Source organism: Centropristis striata, chromosome 3 (assembly GCF_030273125.1).
Source record: "Centropristis striata isolate RG_2023a ecotype Rhode Island chromosome 3, C.striata_1.0, whole genome shotgun sequence".
In the NCBI taxonomy this organism is placed as follows: domain Eukaryota; kingdom Metazoa; phylum Chordata; class Actinopteri; order Perciformes; family Serranidae; genus Centropristis; species Centropristis striata.
In genome coordinates, this window is record NC_081519.1 from 34,849,877 (window position 1) to 34,874,203 (window position 24,327).

Genomic DNA, 24,327 nt, shown 5'->3' on the forward strand with positions numbered 1-24,327 from the left:
TTTTCTCTCCACTAACTCCTGGAGAAGATATCAGACTCTTTAGCTGACAAATGTTCAACTACAGGAGCATCTCAATACATTAGAATAAGATGGAAAAGTCCATTTCCAGGAGTTCAAGTCAAACAGCCCCAACCAAGTTTTGAGTCATATAGATGGACATACTTTTGAGAAGCAAACATTAAAACATACTTTTAAAAAATTGGTCTTTAGTCATTTAATTTTTTTTTGAGACACTGAATTTTAGGTCCTTTTACTGACAAATAAACTTTTCTATGATAATTAATTCATTGAGATGCACCTGTATGTTCACAGCTAGTCACTAACTTTGCCTGTCTGCTGGTTGGTGCTGAGGTTCAACCTGACGAGAGCTGAAATCAGCTGGAAAAGACACTTTTAAAACAATAAAACTTAGCTTTGTTGATTGGGACTACAATCTTAACGAAACAGGTTTGAAATCATTGTTTTATTCCTCAAAACAATGTCATGAAATATAACAAAAAAATACATGTAAAATCTAAAACAAAAGTAAAAATGTAGCAACAAATATTGTCATATCAAGCACGATCTTTCAACGTGTGCTGAACAGTTTGTCGAAGTGAGACGAGATCTTTCAAACTCAATACTAACACAAGAGAGGACGTTTCATGATTTAAAATAAAGGGTCTTTAAAACAGGGATCTGAAACAAATTCTAATGGAGGTGAATTGTAATAAATACCACAAGTCAGGCACAAGAAAATTAAGTACCGGTAACTACACCAAAAAAAAAAAAAATCACATCGGAAACATCGGGTTTCAGGTTGAAGAGTGTGGGTGTTGGAAAATTTAAAAAGTCGCACTGAAAAGTCCAAGTGTTAACCCAAGTGTCCTCACTCGACAGTGTCTGTTCATGGCAACAAAGAGCGGAGAGAGTCCACCTGGTCTTATCTGTCTGGGCGCATCATGCCCGGCCTGACCGGCATCATCATCGGTCGAGGGTGACGCATCATGTGTGGCGGTCCTGGCATCATCTGCATGGGTCCTCCCATCGGCGGCCTCATGCCTCCTACAAGAGACAGCGAAGAGAAACAAGAGTTTTAGATTTTTAAAGCTTTACATAAAAAGGAAATCTGTGCATTTAAATCCTCACAATTTTAGAAAAAGCTGGTTAGGATCAAGGTTATAATAGTATGGGATTTTTGTTCGTCTGTTTTCAAATTCAGTTAGTTTTAATTCATTTTTAGAGTGAGTTTAGTAGTTTTTATTTTTTGGAAAATGCTTAGTTTTAGTTTATTTTTTTAATTAGTTTTCGTGTTAGTTTTAGTTTATTTGTAATGGGGTATTTTTTGGGTGCCAGATTTAAAAACAAAAATCACAATAAATGTTGCCTTTATTTCCTTTGTCTTATCCATCTCAGCCCCAATAATTTTATTAAGTCATAAAACCAGATAGATGAAATAGATTTCATATCAACCAAAAAGGTTTACGTATGGAAGAAGTTGACAAGGACGAAAACGAAGGACATTTTCACTATAATTTTAGTTAGTTTTGTAACCACACAATACAGTTTCAGTTAGTTATCTTTTTTTTTTTTTTTTAAACACTTGTTTTTACTTTTCATTTAACTTTTCAGTTAATGAAAATGTTTGTCAATTCTAGTTTTGGTTACTTCGTTAGTTTTCGTTAACTATAATAACCTTGGTTAGGATCATTCTCTTTAGATAAAACTATTTATCCCGCAGTGGGGAAATTTAGTTGCCACAGCGCTCAAGATATAAAGAACAGAATAAGAATACAAAAAATAAGACATATACATACATTATATACACATTATATACATACATTTCAGCTATTTGGCATTTATTATTTATAAATTTGTGCTTGTTTGTTTGTTTTTTCTTTAAGTTGTTCTAGCAGGAGCAAAACATCTTTAACCCTCTGAACCCCAACAAGCTACTTCAGGGCATTTCGCTCTTTTTAAAATGTTACTAACTGTGGCCTTGTATTTCACTGCAATATATTAAATATATCGGCCCTGCACCTCTATTGATCAGCTCAATCATGGATAGAAGTGGCAACATATCCAACATGTCTTTTGTGCGGGAATAACAGTTATGACATGAAATAATCTCTTTTTAAAAAAAAAAATCTGAATAACACTGAATTAATTTATATAGACAAAACATTTCCAAGTGCACACAAGTCTCATGTATATTGGTAAAAAGAAAATGGGATTCCACATGCTGTACATATTGAACTGCATTTTTACAACATTTAACCTAATCAAATAAATCATCAGACAGTGATACCACTAGAGGTCATGTTTCGTATTTAAGTCCAGCTTTATCAAAGAAAGATGTTTCTTACCGGGTCCGCCCGGCATCATTCCATGAGGTGGAGGTCCCATCATGGGCATCATAGGTGGACCTCCCATAGGGGGTGTTGGTAGCATGCCCGGCCGAGGAGGACCACCTAATGTATGAACAAAGTTTCGCTTATTAGACCATGTCCTGTGCACATGAATTAGACCAGATTCTCAAGCATTTTATTATATTCAGAGTGCTTCATTTGCAGTGACTTCTGAGTAAACAGAAAACATGCAGCTGTGTAATTACAATTAAACTTTTAGATCATTTAATTGTAGGAGAAAAAAAACATTACACATAAAATACACACAGTTGCCATATTATTAGGCACACCGTGCCACAAAGCATTGACCATCATGAAAATAAATAAAAATAAATGTATAAAGTTTATAATTTGCTTTTTCTTTTAAAATGTGTTTTTACACTGGTGTGGCTTTAATGGATCATTTGTAGGGGTGTAGTTTGTGCTGCTGCTGACCTGTATTAAATGAATATAGACTAAAACAGTTCTCAACACATGCAACACAATTTAATTATAATGAATAACAGCACCACAAACTGCAGCATCCTAAACAACCGTAAAGTTAAATTAACACCTCTCAAATAACTGCAGCAGAGAATAAACACTGTAACATTCATGGAGGTAGGATTTATTACATTAGCTCTCTACCTAATAAAACAGTGATTGGATGTTCTCTCCCTTTCACAAAAACATTTGCAAATTTGGCCACAAGTGATTTGGCCTCAGTGGAGCTCTATCTGCTGTCTCCCTTACAGACATCAAAGTGTTGAAAGCAAGACCACTTTCTTAACGAAATCCTACTCATTTGAATTCAGTGGACGCTCTCATACAACTGTGGCCTTTGTTTTAGCTGAGTCATCGCCAGAAGTCAGCAATAAAAGAGGTTAGTAAAATGTTACAAGGAACAGTGAAGAAAGAAAAGTTTTCCTATAGTTTTTTTATGTTCAGTGGTGTGTTAGTTTTATCAATTTACTTCCCAGATCCCAAAGGAACCAAAAGCTTCACACTGCTGGTGATTGTTTATTCTGATTAATTCATTTCACTAGTGCTTGATATGGAGAAAAAAAAACGCTGACAGCCCTTGCTCACGGAGTATGAATAAAACTATCAAGAGCCAGTATCTACATTACGGTTTGTTAGTTTATCAAATTACTGCAGAGCCGACTCGGACTCACCTGGGGGAGGGCCACCAGGGAATGGTGTGGGAGGAATCTTTCCCTGTTGGAAGGCAGCCGCTGTCGGGAGAAAAGACAAAACATTAACACACAAAAAGGACAAATATTTTATAATCTGCGCAGAATATTTATTGCCTTTTTGGGGTTTATAAAGAATGAATTTAAGCCCGTTTCGTGCTGTATGTACAGAATGCAAATAACAAGGTCCGTCATGTAGGTGTGGGGTCTTTTTAACATTTCTCCATAACAAAATTCAGTAAATTAAAGAAATTCAGTAAGTGGTCCAAAATGTATGCTGCTATCCACTGGAATATTTAAGTGTTTGGGGTTAGGGAGCTAAATAGCAAATATAGATAACACACATATCAATAAAACAGCATACGGTTTGCATTCTTTACATACTGGATGCTTCCTCTTAAATATCTGATCGTGAATATGGTTAAAAAAAAGGTTCTTTAAAATCACTGCAAGCAGAAATTTAAAAAAGGAAAAACACAAAGTGCTCTCTGAGTGATGAATATTCAAAGACTGTCTTTCACCTGAATTAATTTCTTCCCACTCAAAGATATTCTGGCCAAACCTTAGCATATTTCTCCAAAAAATGTATTAAATATTATATTCTATAAAAGATCTGCAATTTTTGTTCCAAGTAAAAAAAAACCTTTAAAAAAAAGTTAAATATGTGAAGAACTTTCCAACTAAAAATGCCCCCAAGACACTAATCAGTGTTCATGCAGCAGAGTAACTCAAGCACTTTCAATGTAGAAAATTTTAGACTCTTCAAGCCTTTGCAATTGTGAAAAACATTGTTTACAGAATTCCTTCATACACAGAAACAAATTGAAAGCTTTTTTTGCACTCATGACTGATTTTCTTGAATACCAGCAGGAGGAAAGCTTGTTAAAAAAGTCAAAAGTCTGTTAATTATGAGGCGGGTCTGACTTCCGAAACGCCCCTAATTTGAATATGAGCCGTCCTGAGCGGTCTTTTGACAGGAATTTTTTTGCCCCCGTCGAAGAGCAGGGCGTTTTTTCTCCCCTTTCTCCTCTCAGGTCAGCTGATCAACTGCTCCTGAGAGTGCAGAGAGCTAGACTAAAGCTCAGAGGGGAACGAGCATTTGCCATTGCAGGAATTAATTGCAGCTGCACATTAAACAGGCCTCCTCACTGTCTCATATTAAATCTCTTCTTAAAACCCACCTCTTCTCTTTGGCTTTTAACACCACGAAGTGTGTTGATTTTATGATTTTATGTATACATGCATATTTTTTTGTGCAGGCAGTACATTTTTTATTTTCTATTTTATCTTACAGTATTGAAGTGTTCTCTTGTTTACTCCATTTTTTTATTGTGCTTTTATTATGTTCTCTATTTATTGTTGTGCAGCACTTTGGAAACCTTGCGTTTGCTAAAATTGTGCTATATAAATAAAGTGGATTGGATTTGTGTCTAGTATGAAGTGCCCAAATGTCAGCTGGGATCAGCTCCAGCACCCGGCAACCCAAGTTTGGATAAGTGGTTAAGGAGAATGAATGAATGTTTAGTTAATTTAAAAAAAAAGGATGTTTCGCCTACCATCTATTTTCAAATGAGAATTTAGTCTGTGAAACAACATGCACCTCCACAGAAGACGACACTACACTCCTGCATCTCCCATGTGGATTAGCAGTTTGTAATCTCAGAGGGGGCCCAAGTAAGCTGGTGTACACAGAGTGCACTATTTAAGCAAAGAGCTTGGATATCCCACACAAGTGCATAAGCATGCCATGTGTGGGATACATAACAGGCTTTATTCTAACACCTACTTTATTGTCTATACAAGGATATTAAATATGGAGATGATAAACCATGCTGTATCATAGCAAAGACTGGGTTTCCACAAAAATAACCCAGAACCAAGTAGAATTTAAACTTTTCCAGCCAAATATACATTCATTTGGTTCTTTTTGTACCAAGATCTAGGGAAAAAATGCTATATTTTATGGTTTTGCTCAATGCCAATCACCACAAGCTTTTTTTTAATTGATGTGACATGTGAGCAGCTAACTACAACCACAGCTACAACTCTTACAGTCTGTGGAGAGGTGAGTGTTGTGCATTTGATGAAGTTGGCAGTTTAGAGTGTAATGTATTTCTTTGAGGATGAGTAGTGGTTTTATTTTACACAACTGAATGCATCCGTTCACATGATGAGTACTGAATGAAGAAAAAAAGAGGTATCAAATGAAGAACTCTTATGGTAACCGTATTAATTTAAGGGTCCTCGTATTGTAATTGCACGGCTATAATCATGAGCATAAACAGAGGGTTCAATCAAATAACTCATCAATAATACATTATTGGCACTCAAGGCCACTTACATATTTAATTTGCAGCACACACTTGCTGCATCTAAAAGAGCTAATTCATGTAAAATCAACATTACAAAGATCTCACTTGTCAAAATGGTCATGTAGGTCATAGGACTTTTAACTGTTCAGTAAACAATTCATGGCCAAGTGGAAAAATGTCTGAAAAAATGAAACAGTTTGCACTTTTAGATTCACTCGGCCATGTTTCCCAGATAATTGAACCAATAAGTTGCTTACTTGTTTTATCGATCAGACTCTGAGCCTGCTCCTCCATCCATTTCTGGTAGTAATCTTTCACATTTTCTTTGTGTTTTCGGCCACTGCAGTGAGTCTTCCTCACCGATGGCTAGAACAGCAAGAGAACAGATTTATGTAAGTTTACAAGAAGAAAAATACAAAGATTCTTTCATGCGTTTTAGCTAGTTCATCCGGAATAGAGAAGAGTAACTTACCGAGTCATGTGTAAGGTAGGTGTCACAGTAGTCACAGTAAAACCTGTTGAAGAAAAGTTTGAGGTTTTTAATACAAAAGGTTCAGAGTTGTAGATATGACTAAGCCCAAAACTGTATACTTTAAATATAAGCTGAGACATATACAAACATAAAATCACAACCGTTAATGAGCTGTAAAACTACAACGGCTAAAGACTGAATTAAAACATTTTCTTTTTCTGTTTTTACAAGCTTCAATACAGAAATAAAATGTTGCAAATCTTTTGGTTTAACCATCATGTTTGCAAAAAAACTTTACACAGACTTGCAGCAGGAATATATTTTACGTGTGAATGCGTCCTGTTGGATATATATTATGCATATTGTGCAGATATTACAAAATGTCCAGCAAAACAATTCAGTCCTTCCTTTCCTTCACATGGAATCTTGAAATATCCAACACATTGGTTCCACGTTTAGCAGGACATATTTGCTTTCTGCAAAACATATCTTAATATTTAAAACATTTTATACATTTTTAGCTTGGGCCCAGATGACCTAAACCCACCACACTGCAATTTAAAAATATTACTTGATTTTGTTAGCATCTTGCTCCTATTTTCTATATGTTTGTACTTATTTGATGAGTTGTTCTCTGCAGCTGAGCTGTTGCACCAGAGACGACGTTCACCCTGGAGGTAAGTGGATGTGACTGTGCAGTGGATGATTTATAACTTGGTATACCGACAGCAAAATCTGCCCATATCCCTGGAAATAAATAAATTACAATAACCTTGTAAAACGCTCAGTCATTAATCGGTTCTGTTAGAAATAATCTGTTATTCTGTCTCTGTTTCCATCTATGCATGCGTAATTCACTAACTGTGTGTGTGCCCTCTCTCTATGCATTTATAGATTAATCATGTAACATGCTTTTGATACAATGATCAAGGAGTCATATTGTTTTAAAACTATGATTACTCTAGATACATTTATTTTATCTGCCTAAACTTTCTGTGTCCTATTTAGAGTAAGATTCTATAATCACAAATATATACATTTTACGTTTTATATCTTATGTGAACATTGCAAAATCTGTGTCCCCACTTTCATCTCTGCAAGTCACAACATGGGAGGAGGTTGTGTCTCAAAAGTTGTTCCAGGTCAGAGAGGGACGCACCTTCTGGAAGAGACCCATTTACCTACATTCTTAGTAAAACCTCTGTTAGGATATAAAAGAGGGTTCAAGGGACAGAAGGGGGTCCAGACTTCATGAACTGATCCCTTAATCATGTAAATCAGAGAAGTGTAGTTTGAACCCAGAGACTCTGTAACTGCAAATTTTTTTTGACGTATTGTAATAAAAGTATGTTAAACTGAGAACTTGGACGTCTCCTGCTCATCATTCCCATCAAACGATCTGCGCAGAGAAATAGGTGGGAGTATTTACTGTTGGAGTCAGATAATTTAATTTTAAAGGTTTCCTCAATGCATTTCTCAACAGTTCCCACGTTAACGCTACCAAGACTTATCTCAAAATAAATGAACCAGCATCATGTTGAGGTAAACATGGCGTAGAAATCCCCAAAACACCCTGTTTTTGTTTTTGAATCGTGAATTCTAGCAGATAAAATAAATATTACAGTGTTGTAATTTTCTTTTTGCTGATTAACTGCAAGCTTCCTTCACATCGAGGTTGAGTTCAGCAAATAGACGCAGCCCAAACAAAGCTCACTGTGTTCAATGGAAAGAAACAGCTCTGTTTCGTTCATTATAAAAGTATATTTTACCACCATTCGTTACTTAGTACAATTATCAACAATAATTAATTTTGTCGAAACGTTTAAACGATATTTTAAGTATAAAAGAGAGATTATCTCTATACTCACTTAGGCATGTTCCCCGGCAATCTCCGTCGAGAGCGCGATTCCGGTGTTACCAGTAAGCGTTCCGACCGGCTATAAGACCTACCGAATGTTAGTTCCTCCTGAAACTATGCGTGACCGCCACAGAAAAAACACACCTGAAAATAAAGTATTAAACAACACTGTGCTCCCCATTGGACATAATTTCGCATATCCAAAGCAAAGGCCTGATTATTAAATATTGATATTTCCTACGAAAGATTTAGTGTCTGTGAATGACAAATAACACTGTACAAGTCAAATTCTGTTTATATAAAAATTAAAGCAATTGACCATTCTACTATTCATGATTAATTTAGTTTGTTTAACAGGCTACTGCTTAAGAAGAATGAAGCAAATCATAATAAGTATACCACGGTGGAAAAAGTAGCTTTTACCTTGTAAAAGTAGTAATATCCCAATATAAAAAAAAATATATCCTACAGTCATAATTGTATTAAGAAGGAGCACAGAAGTATTATTAGCTAAATGTACTCAAAGCAAAAATAATGAAAAAATACTCATTACAATGGTCACTGCTGTATAATTTCAGATATATTAAGCAGCATTTTAATGTTGTAGATGATCATGATGAAGCTACATGCTGTTTGGACAAGTGACCAATAATAATACCTCATATTTTTTTTTAAGATAATCAAAAAACTCATCTGTCCTTCAAAGGAACTATTATTTCAACTTTAGTCAAATTAATGTAAAACAAAAAAAAGCAAGAAAGATAAAAGTAAAATGTTTCCTCAAATATAGTGACTATAAGTTTAAAGAATAGAAATATTCAAGTACAATACCCTCAAAATGTACTAAATAAGGACAGTAATTGATTTGGCTCAGTGCTTAGTTCAAGTATACATATGTAATCAAAATAAACCAAAAAATAAACAAACTCAACAACAGCAAAAACAACCTGTACTGATAGATTCGAAACCAATAATGAAGAAATATTCCTTCTTGTAAGAGAGAAGAAGAGGAACAGGCAAAACATTATGGTCTCCTAACAAGAGCACCTACACAGTCATGTATAATTCAAAAGTCATGGAACACTTAAAAAACAAAGAATACCCGACCACTTTGCTGTCCACTGTCTGTTTGAAGATAAGCTTATTTTTCAATCACATCATCATCATCAGTATATTCTGGCAAAATTGACCCACTACATAGATAATAGTAGTAATAATAATAATAATAATAATAATGATGATACATTTTATTCGGAAAGCACCCTTCTTGGGACTCAAGGACACCGTAAAAGAAGATAGAAAAAGATCGGGAAGGAATTGTCCTCAATTTTCAAAAAAAAAAATAAGTAAGCAACCACTTTCAAAGCATCCAATATTTATTTAACAGCACCTATTCCCAGCAGCACAAATGTATTGAATTGCTAGAGCCATCACAGAGAAAGACAAGACACAAACAAATATCAAGAATCTGGAATCAAGTAGCATTTTGGTCATCAGCTCATTTTAAACAGAAATCACCCTGTCACCTCAAAATTCATTTTTGAGCAACGGCTCTGATGGACAGTTTAATATATAAGCAAGAGATAACCAGATATTTGGCTTGTGCCCACACTGCCCTGGGCCCTTTAGAGGTCGTGGGCCTCTGGGCAATTGCCCAGTTGCCCATATGGTTAATCCGGCCTTGACAGTACTTGAGTAAATGTACTTAGTTACCTTACACCACTTGTAATAAATTGGATTATGGTACTAATGACAAAACATGCACTTTGTATTCAGTACATGACTACATCACCCATTCCTGGTATTAAATAATAATAAATAGTGATATTAAAAGCTGTGATATATCCGGCAGTGGGCTGCTAAATGAGCAGCTGTGATTCATTGATAAACCAATGAAAAGGTGGCTGCAAATAGCAACAGATGACGTCGACGCCCACGACGTGATTGGCGGAGGTGACGCGGGGCTGCTGCAGCGTCAAACAGCGTCCTCCGATCGTGACATGCGCACTGACGGTTGTTGTTGTTGAGCTGGTTGTTATGGCTGGACGAGGCCTCGGACTAAACTGAGAGAGGTTCCCCCTCCTCCCTCCCCGTACCACCCCGTGTCTCCGCTGCGGGACACCCGCCACCCATGGAGGGCACGGACATGGACGTGGACGCGGAGCTCATGCAGAAGTTCAGCTGCATGGGCACCACGGACAAGGACGTCCTCATCTCGGAGTTTCAGAGGCTGCTGGGCTTCCAGCTCAACCCGGCCGGCTGCGCCTTCTTCCTGGACATGACCAACTGGTGAGTCCGGGGATGCGGCGGGGCCTGTTATCAACATGACGCTACCCTAACAGTATAAATGCTTTTTAAAAATGGAGGCGACGCTAAGTTAGGCTAGGTAATTTCATCATTCCCATCATGACGGGAAATGTTTGTTAACTACTATCGGCCGTTTCGGGGGCAAGCGGAAGTGAAACGGTAAAGTTTGCCCCAAACCTGCGAGTTACAACCAGGTAAAATAAGTGGAAAAGCAGAGAGCACGTTGACTAACTAGCCAGTGGGCTAATTCAAGCACAGGGAAGTATCCGTGTACGTTGTCTGCCATATCGTCACACTGTTAAAATAATCGCCTAAGTCATTTTTAGTCAAAATTGTTTGATTTTTTCCTAAATCATCTCCTCATGACGCCGACCACCTATGGTAAAATCGCCTACATCCTCAGTTGATCAGATCATGTGATTTTACCCCTTTAAGATAATGGCCTATGTCAAGCGTGTGACTTAAGTTGATTTATTATGCCTTAGTTAAAATAAAATGTGACTTAGGCATTTTTTAAAATGCCTTTGTGACTTCTGCAAGATATGGTAACACTTTATTTTGAAGGTGTCTACATAAGAGTGACGTGAGCGTGTCATAAACATGACATGGGATGTGTCTTGAACATTAATTAAACTTTGAAGTAACATTAATGCTCATGATACTTGTCATGTCATGTTTCTGACAGGCTTGTGTGACTCTTATGTAGATACCTTCAAAATAAAGTGTTACCATATCCTGCTTAAGTCACAAAGGCATGATACATGCTATTACATAACAGTGTTCAGGGACGGTTAAAGCGAGCTGTTTGGGAAGACGTAACTCAGGGTAGCCTGATGACGTAACCAAGTCGTGATCTATCAACGGTTGACAACAAGTGGTCTTTATCAATGGATGTCAGTCTTTTAGTTAATTAGTGGTAAATACACTTGATCACATCTCTTTTTTTTAAAGGTAGAGCTCTCCCTTTCAAGTTTCATTTTAAATTCTGGAAATCACCGCGTCAAGATGACATCATCACGTGACAGTAGTTGTTAACTATCCACTGAAACTAGTTTACTTGAAATGCTATTTTATTTTATTTTTTCACTTTCACTTTATTTTGAAGAAAAAAAGCTGAGCAGAAAATTAATCCACTGATTCCAGCTTCTTAAATGTGCAGTGTTGGTTGAAAAAAACAAGCAATTTTAACATTCAACTTTCAAGATCTTGTGTTACACACACAACAACAAAGGATAGATGCTAAGTCAAAGGGTCCAGGAAAGTTTCTAATCTAATAAACCTCACAAATGATTTCATCAATTGGGACAATCCAACAATCTGATACTGACAGTTCCAAAGAAAACACATCCTAAAAAAGATTTCACAGATTGTTTGGCCCAATTACAATTTGTCAGACTCTTTTTAAGCTGCACATGAAGGGAAAAACACTGAAGATGCTCAACAGACAGTAAACAATGGAGCAACTCTGAATGTTTGTTGTCGTTCTTTATTGACTTATTAAAATTTTGTACATGAAGTGTTTTATACAAAATCTGAAGTGATTGATGAACAGAAAATGAAGAAATTAAAATGAAGACTGACAATTGATCAATGCCTATGTCTTTTTAAATTAAAATGCTTAAAAATGTTATTTTTGTGATGTTTAACGGAATATTGTTGAGTTTTGTAGTGTTAGTTGAACAAAATAAGCAATTTAAACATTCAACTTGGGCCCTGTGAAATTGTTATGGGCATTTTAAATACACTTTTATGACATAAAACATTTCCTTGAGGGAACGAGAGCAGACGAGCTGTTTTGCCATAAATGCCAAACATTTAAAGGAGCACCTCCATAAAGCTAGTAGACTCACAAGGGACGCATGATAAAAGGACGGAAGAAATCAGTGCATCTTTTGCTAAAATATCCTGGAAGCAAGGGTGTTTAAGCCTGTTGAGAATGGTCACAGAGAGCTGCCAGATGCAATAATTGTTCAAAGAGAGATGTCTAAGTCAGTACACATAAGTGACATAAATATATGTGTGAAATTTGGAAAGGTTTGCGTTTGGGAGAGGTGCTAAATTTCTCACCTCCACACGCTGACCAACTCTGTGTAAACCGTGCATACTTATTTATTATCGATTTGTTGGGCGTTGGACAATTCCAACACTGGAAAGCTGTGGCAGGAGGGGGTTTCAAACTTTTTTCGACCATCTGATAAGCACTTGTGAGTCATGCAATAACACTGAATCATAACTCAACTCAATAACGTATTTCAATAGACCCTTCCTGCTTCGGTCAAATTCTCTATCCACACCTCCGGTTTTGTAACACAGACTTTCTAATATAAATTTGTAGTCTCAGTTGAGGTGAGTTTAAAAATCCCTCCATGGCATCATCTGGGGATTATTCATCTTTCATTTTATTGTTTATATTCAACAAAACACTTTTAAATAAACCTACTGCAGACAATTTATGCTGCATTAATTGTTGTGTTGCTTCTGTCCTCTTGTCTGGTTTTTGTGTCTGAGTTTCACACACACACGTAATGAAAAGTTAATAGCTTTTAATTAAGGGTGTACTTTCTTGACTATGCTATTAATTTATTAGTGGCATTAAATCATCTCAAAATTACTATATTATCCTAAATGTAACAAATTGCGATTATCTTGACAGGCCTACATGTATAGTGAAATTAAAATATACTGCTTTCAGTATCAAAACTACAAACATGGTAATATATTAAAATACACATCCTGCAACACATATACCAAAGCACAACATTACACCTTTGTAATTTAGCTAAAAAAGGGTACAGCCCAGCTTAAAACAAAATCCAAACAATCCCTTTGCGGTGGTAACTTGATTACCTTGGCCTTGATGTATTGCTCATGATCAGTTAGTTAAGAGCTGATACAATAGTCACTTTCATTAAAAGTTTTCCACAATTTTTCCACATAAAAATCCGTTTTAGAATCTCGATAAGTACTTTGAGCCTGTGGAAACAGTTGTACATTATCATGTCTTCTTTGTGCTGTAGGAGTTTTGTCAAATCTGGGAAAATAAACCCAAGATGATGTCAAGGACGGTGTCAAGCTAACCTCAGCTGAGACTATAAATGTATATTAGAAAGTCTGTGTTACAGACTGGAGGTGTGGGCATGGATTTTTACCAGACAGGAAGGGTCTAATAAAACACATTGGGTTGCATTGTGATTCAGTGTTTTTGCATGACCCACAAGTGCTTGTTGGATGGTCTAACAATGAGGATAACAAAGGGATTTGAAATCCCCTCCAGCCATAACTTCTCAGTATTGGAATTGTCCAATGTCCAGAAAATCGCAGATCCAACAAGTATGCCCACTTTACACAGCAGTTGGTCAATCGTGTGGGGGCGAGAAATTTAGCACCTCTCTCAAATTCAAACTTTTTCTATTTTCACATAAATACTTATGTCATTTATTTGTACTGACTGAGCCATCTCTATTTGAACAATTCTTGCATCTGGTCACATTATTTGACAGCAGGCTTTCCCCCTGCCTTCAGCTGTGACCATTCTCAACACTTTTGCTTTCAGATGTGGTCGGTCAACATGTCATATGATGTAACTCATTTCGAGAGTGCAGACATCTTTATAGTCAGGATATTTTAGCCAGAGATGCACTGATTTCTTCCCTCCTTTTTTGATGCATCCCTTGTGAGTCTACTAGCTTTTTGGAAGTACCCCTTTAAATATGTGCAAAACAGCTCGTCTGCTCTCTTTCCCTCAAGAAAATGTTTTTTGTCATAAAAGTGTATTTAAAATGGCCATAACAATTTCACAGGGCTCAAGCTGAATGTTAAAATTGCTTTTTTATTCAACTAACATTCCAGAACTCAGCAATATTCTGTAAAATATCACAAAAACAACATTGCATAAGCATTTTCATTTAAAAAAAAAGACATGGGCATTAATCAATTGTCAGTCTACATTTTAATTTCTTCATTTTCTGTTCATCAATCGCCTCACTTTTAGTATGAAGCACTTCATGTTGAAAATTTAAAAAAGTCAATAAAAAAACATAACAAATATTCAGAGTTTACTGTCTGTTGAGCATCTTCAGTGTTTTCCCCTTCATGTGCAGCTTAAAAAATGTCTGACAAATTGTAATTGGGCCAAACAATCTGTGACAATCTTTCTTAGGATGTGTTTTCCTTGTAACTCTCAGTATCAGATTGTTGGATTGTCCCAATTGATGAAATAATCTGTGAGGTTTATTAGATTAGAAAGACTGTCCTGGACCCCTTGACTTAGCATCTATCTTTTATTGTGGTTATGTGTAATATAGGGTCTTGAAAGTTTGGACAAAGCTTAATTTTACCCGTTATGCTTTCAAGGTCAGGAATATGCTTGAATTTAAATATACTCCTTCAAAAAAATGCATGATTTTTAACATAATCCAGTGTCTCATCTCGACAAACTATCTTTTAATATTGGAAACGAAAACATCCCGTCGTCACATAGTGCAAAATAGAGCCTGCCATGGCTTTTGGGGGAGCTCACTTTGGTATGATCAGGCTTTGAGAATTTGGAAATCTTTGTTTAATGTACCATGAACGTTTCTGAGAAGTGCTTGAATTTTGCTCTTAAAAACTGTACAAACCCTGAATAAGAAAGACAGGACAATCCGCACAAAAATACCTTGACTTCTAGATATCAGCTTATATTCTAACAATAAAACACAAAATCTTGTTGTCAGAGTCACATGTGTAATGTCAACATTAACACCATGCCTTTATTTTGTGTTGGAACAGGAATCTGCAGGCTGCTATTGGTGCATATTATGACTTTGAAAGTCCTAACGTCAACACGCCATCCATGTCCTTTGTTGAAGACGTGACAATTGGGGAAGGAGAGTCTGTTCCTCCAGATACACCGTTCACAAAGACCTGGAGAATACAAAACACAGGTATGACACACTGCACTACATTCACACCCTTAGCTCACACACAATCAATAGAGTTTCCAAATTTGTTTTCAATATGCTCCAGAGCAAATGTCAGTTTCATCATTATGGTTTCGCTGGTGAATTGTTGATTTGACTGCACTCATTTTTGTGTACTTTAGGTGCAGAGTCGTGGCCGCCTGGGGTCTGTCTCAAATATATTGGTGGGGATCAGTTTGGGCACGTAAACACAGTTATGGTAAAATCACTAGACCCCCAGGAAATATCAGATGTGAGCGTTCAAATGCGAAGTCCCACAGCTCCAGGCATGTACCAGGGCCAGTGGAGGATGTGTACAGCCACCGGATTATTCTACGGAGGTATGACATCACAGAACATTTGATTTGTTTCTAATAAGGCAACTTATCACAGCTGCAACTTATGTTTATTGTCTTTATTTTGTTGATCTTTACACTTCTTCTTGTCACAACTTCTTTTTTTCCCCCAGATGTAATCTGGGTGATCCTTAGTGTAGAAGTTGGAGGTCTCCTCGGCGTGACCCAGCAGCTGTCCTCCTTCGAGACAGAATTCAATACCCAACCCCAGCGCAACGTGCAGGGAGACTTCAACCCCTTCGCTTCGCCGCAGAAGAACAAACACGACGCCACCGACAACAGCTTCAGAGATCCTGGCGGAGCGTGGGAACGCACGCAAGAGCCAATCCAGCAAGATCAAAATGGACAGTCTCATAATGCTGTAAATAGGGCGTCAAATGGTCTCCAAACCAATCTTTCTGTGGTGACTTATGGTCAGGTACGTATGGATAACATCTAAGGTTTCACCCTTCACAAAACTACATCACTACATTCATGAGGTTAGCTCATATAAGTAGCCTTTTTTGATTGATTAGCCTACATTGTGACATTAGGAGGTGCCTCCATCTACAGTATTTAGTGTGTCTCCTGCTGTGGTTTATTAAGTGCTTTGTAAGGGGTCACCATGGTGATGGATTGATTTGCTGGTTTGATGTTCACTTTTAGCTCTCAAAAATTAAGCATTCAGTTCAATCAGGACATCTGGTTAATATATAAAAAGAGAGTGTAGTCTGCAATAACAGTAGTAGTATTTGCTGTAGCATTAGAGCAGAGAAATGCACTACACAGCAGTGACTATATTTTCTGAGCCTTTTTCAAATATTTTTTGTTTGGTTTAGAGGAAGATTAGTTGCGCTTGCTGTGACAGAACAGACAACATCTACATGACATGTATTTATTTATACTTTGTGTTCTCTAGGGCTGCCCCCTTAAAGTCATCATCAATTGTTATCATCAATTGTGGTGGTCTTAGTCGACTAATATTTCTTCAGTCGATTAGTCATTTTCTATGTTTTTTTATTAATGCTCAGTGATTTATGAGCTCAACTCTGGGTAACACAAGATTTGAGTTGGTGCTTCTGCATGTGAGTTTTGGTCAACTAAGAATTATTTGAGGAAAGCCCTAGTTTTTTCATATATCTTTCAAAATGGAAATAATTTTTATAAACTTTGTGATACGTTTTTCAGATCTTATTACAAACTCATGAAACTTTTCCAATGGTATTATAACAAAAAAATGCAAAAAAGAAATAATGCAACATTTTGAATTGGCTAATCAGTAGCAGTCTTAAACAAGGCTGAAATTTTAAGTTAATAGTATTGGCATTTTTTTCTCACAGGGATATGCACAAATACAAAGCTCAGGGTCTTTTATCTGGAATTGCTTTCTCCCATCCAAGACACATTTGTCCAATAAGCAGTGCTTATTTTTCACATGGTTTGTGGTGATGCATTTTGTGTGTGAAAACAACCAAACTAAGGGGGAAATGCTCCACTCTACAAACTCATCAACTGATTTGGACCAGGACAAACAAACTATAGATGTGAAAGTGCCGTAAGCGTTTGACAAAGTTTCACAAACCAATTTCATTGTCGACTCAATTTTACAAGCAGAGCCCCTTAAACATAAAGTTGGTCCTGAGCATGGTGGTTGCAGAAAGGCCTCAAGATGTTTAAAATCAAAATTGGTTTTCCCTTTCTGAGCATTAATGTGTTCAGCACATTCTGTGCAATCCACCATAATGAGATAACTTGTATGAAACAAAACCTTTGGCCTGAGGGTGGCATTGTGTAAAGCTCATTGAGGTTTTATCCTCTGAGGAGCATCAGTGTGATCAGTAAATGTAATTGCCATCTGCCCAGCTGTCTATTAGATTTTCATGTTTTCTTGTATACCCTGACATTTTGGCCCGAGGATGAAAAGGGGCCAGGTTTTCTGCATGCGTTAAGCTCACAGAGGGAAAAAAAAATGTGCCAGTTAGGTTTTTTTGTTTGTTTTGTTGACATAATGTTGTGGTCAAGGAAAGTTCAAGAGGGGCCATTGATATCTGTATCAGCTTTCATGGCAGCTTGGTGAGCAGCAGTTGACATATCAGGTTCTGGACAGTTGTGGAAGTATGAGAATTTAAGTAGCGGGAACTAAATATTGTTGTAATATGGCGTAACTGAAAGAAAAACAGTTGGAACAGAAATCAAGAACACCTATGGCGGACTCAGTGTCAGTCTGACTGAAGAGAGTTACAGTTTACATTGTTAAAAAAAGTGGTTTCCAGCTCGTCCCAGTAATTTATTTTAATGTTGTTTATGCTTGTGTTTTTATAATACCTTTTGAAAAAAATAAATAAAATGGTTCCATGACTTGGTTAGTTATTGATAAGCCACGCTAGAGCTGTGGCTTTTGTCAATTTTTCTATTTTATGCTATTTAATGGATTATCATTCATGACACCAAAAAGTCAAAATGTCCATTTATTTCAAACAGCTTAGTTGTAGATGGACTAACTCAAAAACTAGTGATAAAAGCTCTGTGAGCCGAAGCTGCATCTTGAAATGAATATGTCGCCTTTATATTAACCATAAGAGACCTGCAGGATCACCGGCAACTTGCAGATATTATTGTCATAAGGAGGTTATAGTGGGCTCCATTGATATCATATAACACTAGATAAGCATGGGTTTTGTATAATTTGATATCAAAGATGGCATACATGTCAAAGAAGTGCTGTGAATAAGACTGATGATGACGATGTAAACCTTCACGTGAGTATTTCTACTGTCAATTTGTGAATTGCTTCTGCAAATTAATTTGACATGCATCAGATATAACTATGTTTATGGTTTATGTTGAGAAAAAAACCATCACCTTATTTACCACCTGAGTCTCTCAGGTGAGGCTTCATTATTATATACAGTAGTGTCACCGCATACCTGTCATAGCTGAGCCGTTATTCATGGTTTCAGCTTATAGTCTCTCCTGGCTGGCTGAACTGGACCGTCAAGAACCACTCAGCTTTGTCATCCAGTTGGGACATTTAAATTAGACCATTTCTTATTTACATACCACTCTGCAGTTATTCACATGTATTTCCCGTGCTGGGAGGCGCATTGTTGGCTTGATTTGGTTACAATTACTTAACCAGCTTAACATTCAGGATTGTTATGGTGTGAAATTATTCCCACCAGGTAAACTTGTAATAGAACGTGGTCTAAGAACTTAAAAACTCCTAAAAAGAACGAGAGCAGACATTCTCTTTTCTCTTCACATTGTTTTAAATATAGTTTAAATGAAAGCTTCAGTTCCAGCTGTAGCTTGTCCCAAGTGAAGGGAGAGAAGAGAAGGACAGTTTTTACTGAGTGAATGGAGAGAGTAATGAAGTTTGGATTTATAGACGGAAGTTGTACCAACGTAAAAGGTTAATGATGGCCAGAATAGAGATTACAAATGGTGTGTGAGGGGTTTATAAACTTCTCTAATAACCTTTCCCTCATTTTTTCCAGGGTATTCACGGACCCTATCCATTTGGACAGAGCTAGAATGACAAAGACCCTCCCCCCCATACACACACACACAATGGTGGATGATGAGTTTAACACCCTGGGAGTCCTTAAATGCAGAGGAGTCGGAGGGGGGGAGGAACAGTTGTTTTATATTGACTCATGACAACCTTCTCCCCAACCCCGTGGCCCTTTCCACAGAAACACAAACTACAGTGAGGTGATGGATTACATCCGCTAAAGTCAACGATCCCACCTGACGTCAACACCCGGATACGCATGTGTGAATGCTTCATTTAAGAGTGCTATAAAAACCTTAAAAATAGATACACACGACTATTTTTATTTCCACTGTAAAACACGCCTAATTAAAGGGAAAATCAACCCTAAACGATTTACACACTACTTGGTGTTCCCATTGACAAGTGAATGCTTTGTCTCTTCGGGGTTCCTACACAGGTCTGGGAATGTTTGGAAAACTGCTGCGAATACTGTAGAATTAATTGATTTTTGATCATTTTGAGGCCTTGAAAGAAGAGAGTAAAAATTGTGGGATGTATGAAAAACTGTATGGCTTATTTTCAGTTTTCCTTTCCTAACAGCCTTACACCAGTTTCCCCACACAAACCTATGAATGATGAGGGATGTAGAACTAATAGGACTACAAGTACGACCAGTTGTACCAGACTATTGGTCAACGGAGTAAAGGTCTTTCCTAAACCCCATTGCATTCACGTCATAGCTGAAAGAGTCCCATGTTTACATGAACAACTTGAAATGGTTGAATGATTATAGATTCGGTTGTGTGAGTGTCAAAATGTGGCACTCAGTCCTGTAAATTTTGATCTAATCACTTGGAACGCTGAATTTTTGGTTTTCATACTCTCCCGTGTTGTCAGGTGCCAAACTGTAAATGTGAGAGTGTTCTGAGAAGTTTCCTGTTACAATTACACCTTAAAAAGTTTATTTGAATGCTATTTACAAATTGGAAATTAAAATAACTCCCTATTATCTTTGGAATTTGGCTTTTACAGAGTCTGGTTTAGCTCTAGGTGCATCAATTTGCTATTTCTCTCATAACAAAGCTACATACAGCTTTTGATGTATTAAGAAAAGTCTGGTTAAAAAATAGTTTGAGAACATATGTATTGTCATGTTACCAGTGTTTTTGTTATGGGCAATACCTGGATTTATAGCTAAAAGTATGAGAAGTTACCAACAATATTGTTTTTTGTGTTACATTATTCAAAAGTTGATTCATCCTTATTTTATTATTATTACTGAGCCTTTTTGAGCTGAGCCTGTTGAACCCACGTTTCTGTGTCGGGTCAGATTAAACATGTTGAAGTAAAAAATACTATTTTTCTTTGAATACATAGGTATATATAGGATATATTGGCTAAATGTCGGTATAGGCCAATACCCACTTTCGGGTAATTGGCAAAAAAGACATCCACTGATGTCAGTGAGCGATGTCTGTCCGATGTGTTCCATCAATTTCATGCTGCCTAAATATTTTGTTGACTGTTGGTTTCTTGTTTGGAAACAGAAAAAAACGGTCCTTTAAAACAGCTCAGTAATTTTTTTCTTTTCCTGGCACAAAGGAACAAAAAAACAAAACAAATAACACCACAAAGACACATCGGTATCAGTTAAATTGTTGTTTTAGACGTCAGTGTTCACAATCTTTAACAAACAAAAGAAAAAACAAAAGAGAAAACAATTGTCATTCCACTTCCATTAGGTCCATTAACTCACTGTTGGAAACCTAAAACCATCTATTACACACTGAAAATGAAGTCACACAGAAACAAATCATGTTAGAAAGAAGTGTTAGTTTCCAGACAGATGGCGCAAAATATCCCAAACTTCCACTTTTGCAAAGAAAATCTGGACCATGCCTGTGTAGGAACCCGGTCTCTTCCAAAGATACAATCCAGAGAACCACAACACTAATCTGTTCTGTCTGCAGGTTTCCTGATTCAGACTTCATGGGACGTGTGTGTGTGTGTGTTAGTGTATTTTTTAGGGTGGGTTTTCGCTTTAAATAGATGCTGAAGGGATGCGAGTGAGTTTGAGCGAATGAGGTGTGGGGAAGGGTTTAAAAAAGCCATCTTAATCTATTTTGCCTGGTGAGTGAGTGTAGTGTCTGAGTCCATGTCTACAGTGTGTGTACTAGATATATATGTATGTATGTGTGTGTGCCTGTTAAGTGTGCATGTACGTTATGGTTTCTCTTTGGATTTAACTGACAGATAAATGGTGTATACTACTTGGGGAAAGGATGACGTGTCTATTCACGCACACTCAATCAATATGGAAAGAGTTTTCCTGGGTGTGTACCTCTGAAGTATTGTTCAGAGTTCCTGCACCGTTTTGGATTAACTGACTCACTAATTGCCCTGTTATTTTTATTTATTCGCTATCTTATTGTACGCTGCAGATGCAAACAGTCCCATTTACAGCCAGCAGGTGGTGCTAAAATTCAGAAAACCCAGGTTACACTTGACATCATGCTGAGTACGTTGTGTTTTAATGGTTTGAATCAACTCTGTTAGCACTGATGTTCTGTTACTGATATTTGCACAAAGCGTTCCACCACCTCTGAGGATGAAGAGTGTTTTTTTTCTTTATTGTATTGTGGATTGTAATACCAGCATTTTCCAGCAGAAATCTTTATTGGTTTGTTTTGCTTGTCTGCTCTCCCTTAAAGGCCTGTGTTCCTCACAGCTTTACTGTTTGTTTTCAGTGTTAACCACAAAGTTTTAACATTAGTTTTATGTCTGCACCAATGTCTGATCTTAAAAATAAATGATTTGTGTTTATATTGATCACACAATTAGATTTTGCACATCTGCAATGAGTTACTGCCATGCAGTCCGTCTGCCATCTCACCAGAATTTGTACTTCAGTTTTGCCTTGTTTATTTTGTCAGACAGAGCTTTTCATTGTGTATTTTGGGCTAGAAAATGAAATTGGAAAACGGAACTCCATTATAGTGTTACAATTTTTGTCTAAAAGGATATTTTAATTTATCAGACTTTCTCCTCATAACAATGAGCATCGAAATGTTATTCATGATATTGTTGCTTCTATGATCATTTCTCTATGACCCTGTTTGCAAAATTCACCAGCATTCTGTCGCAGCGCTGCTGTTTGTATTGAGTCAGCTGAGAGTCCTCCTCCCAAACAGTATACACTGTTCTACGTTGCCTCTTTTAGTCACGTCAGAAGTTTTTTTCTTCTTCTTTTCTTTTTGTGTATGTGCTTCCTTCTTGTGAGCTTGCTTGTGAATGATTTGGTGTGTGTGTGTGTGTGTATGTGTGTGTGTGTGAGAGAGAGAGAAAGAGAGACAAATGGTGAGAAATCTGAATATTGCTGGATTCATTCTCTAGTTTTAGTTTGTGACTATGTACGGATTTGAGATGGGTGGCATGGTGAGTGGATGAAATGAAAGTTTACATAGTCCTAAGATAGCACATTTATCTGAAGAGAAACTGTCAAAATAAAGCTTTTTTCCCCCCTGTATCTATAATTAAGCATTTGTATGATTAAATTAACACTGAAACAATGAAAAAGTTGTCTTTCTTCAATGGGCCGAATAGCATGTTTTGAGTTGTTTTCAAAGGTCAATGTGACTGCACAGAATGTAAACATGAACTTAAGAGTTCATAATTATGAATATATGTCAACAGGATATATTCAACAGGATAAAATTAGGTAACACTTTACAATAACCAACTAAGTAATGTTTATAGATGGTTTATAAACCAATTATTAACCTTTTACAAAGTGCTATACATATTTAATCGTTAAATGTTTTCAACCAATTTCTTAAAGGTGTATGAATAATTTCAAAAATCATTAACATACTTAATATGGTGTTAAAATGTTATGAGTGGAACTAAAACTATTAATTATAATTGAATTGTTTGTTAATGGTAAAGTAACTATAAACTTACATTAATATAGCATCTAGTTGCCATTATAAATGATTTAGTTAAACATTAATACATTATGTATTTACCATTCAAATTGCCTATATATGGTTTATAAATTTTGATTAAACATTAATAAACTATCTGTTTACCATTTATAAATGAGGGTTATTGTAAAGTATTACTTAAAATTATGTTGTGACATCAAATAGGTCAAAGGTCAACTCTAGGGTGACATAATTCTTTGCAAAAACACTTCTGGCCATTATTCAGAGCCATAGCTCGGGAACAGAATGGGACATTATGACCATATTTATCATTTCAAAAACAAAACAAAGCTAAAAATTTTGATATTTCTGTCAAAATCACTTTATTCTACATGTCTCATTTAAAACGTCATTAAAAAAAAATTGTTTGGAATAACTAGATCCTTTTAAAAAATAATCAATTCTGCTCCTCAGTGACACTGTGAAGCCATGATTGATTCTGCTGAGACGAACGGTCACGTGACAAATATTCACTGAAAATCACACAGAACTGCAGGCTGCTTACACAGAGCAGAGAGGAGAGGACAGGAGAGGTTGCAAATAGAGGTTGTAACAATGCAAATAGTTCAATATGTATAGTATGTGGGGACCAATTTTAATTCGCCAATATTCAAGACACCTGTGGTCCCTTGGAAAAGCGTGTTATATAAATTCCATTTTATTCCAATTAAAAAATACTAATATATATACGAGAAATTCAACTTGTGTCATTACAACTGTGTTATTCTGCACAAAGACTTGTTTGAGTGCTGATTCAACAGAGCTGCAGGACTTTCATATTTTATATATTGCATTAAAAATACGAGGCCACAGTGAGTAAACTGTAAAAAAAAAAAAAAATCAAAAATCTGCCCTGAAAACTTGGAGTTCAGGAGTTTTGTCTACAATCCATTGAACCTGTCCCTATCTCTTTAGATAGAATCTCTCTCATGCATGGTCAAAATGTGTTTAAGTGAAGTGTGACAGCATTTGCAGCTTGCATGTTATGAATTGGATATAAATGCCTCGAGACTGCAGGTGTTTTTGTCTTTTTGGTAATGACTGAACAGCATTGTGGAGATTCTG

General features: G+C 36.6%; 2 protein-coding genes across 2 annotated transcripts; one reads left to right on the forward strand and one right to left on the reverse strand.

Annotated features, from left to right (window-relative positions):
- Positions 1-444: 444 nt before the first annotated feature.
- snrpc (small nuclear ribonucleoprotein polypeptide C) lies at positions 445-8,313 on the reverse strand. The gene is made up of 6 exons (XM_059330326.1): positions 8,212-8,313; positions 6,344-6,386; positions 6,129-6,237; positions 3,542-3,601; positions 2,346-2,450; positions 445-1,044 (listed from the first exon to the last, which is right to left on the reverse strand). The coding sequence occupies exons 1-6, from the start codon at positions 8,217-8,219 to the stop codon at positions 923-925; spliced, it is 447 nt and encodes a 148-aa protein (XP_059186309.1). The 5' UTR covers positions 8,220-8,313; the 3' UTR covers positions 445-922.
- A 1,875-nt stretch (positions 8,314-10,188) lies between these two features.
- ilrun (inflammation and lipid regulator with UBA-like and NBR1-like domains) lies at positions 10,189-22,855 on the forward strand. Its single transcript, XM_059329150.1, has 5 exons — positions 10,189-10,490; positions 15,279-15,433; positions 15,592-15,789; positions 15,918-16,222; positions 19,281-22,855. Exons 1-5 carry the CDS (start codon positions 10,333-10,335, stop codon positions 19,314-19,316), a joined length of 852 nt encoding a protein of 283 aa, XP_059185133.1. The 5' UTR covers positions 10,189-10,332; the 3' UTR covers positions 19,317-22,855.
- Positions 22,856-24,327: the final 1,472 nt, after the last annotated feature.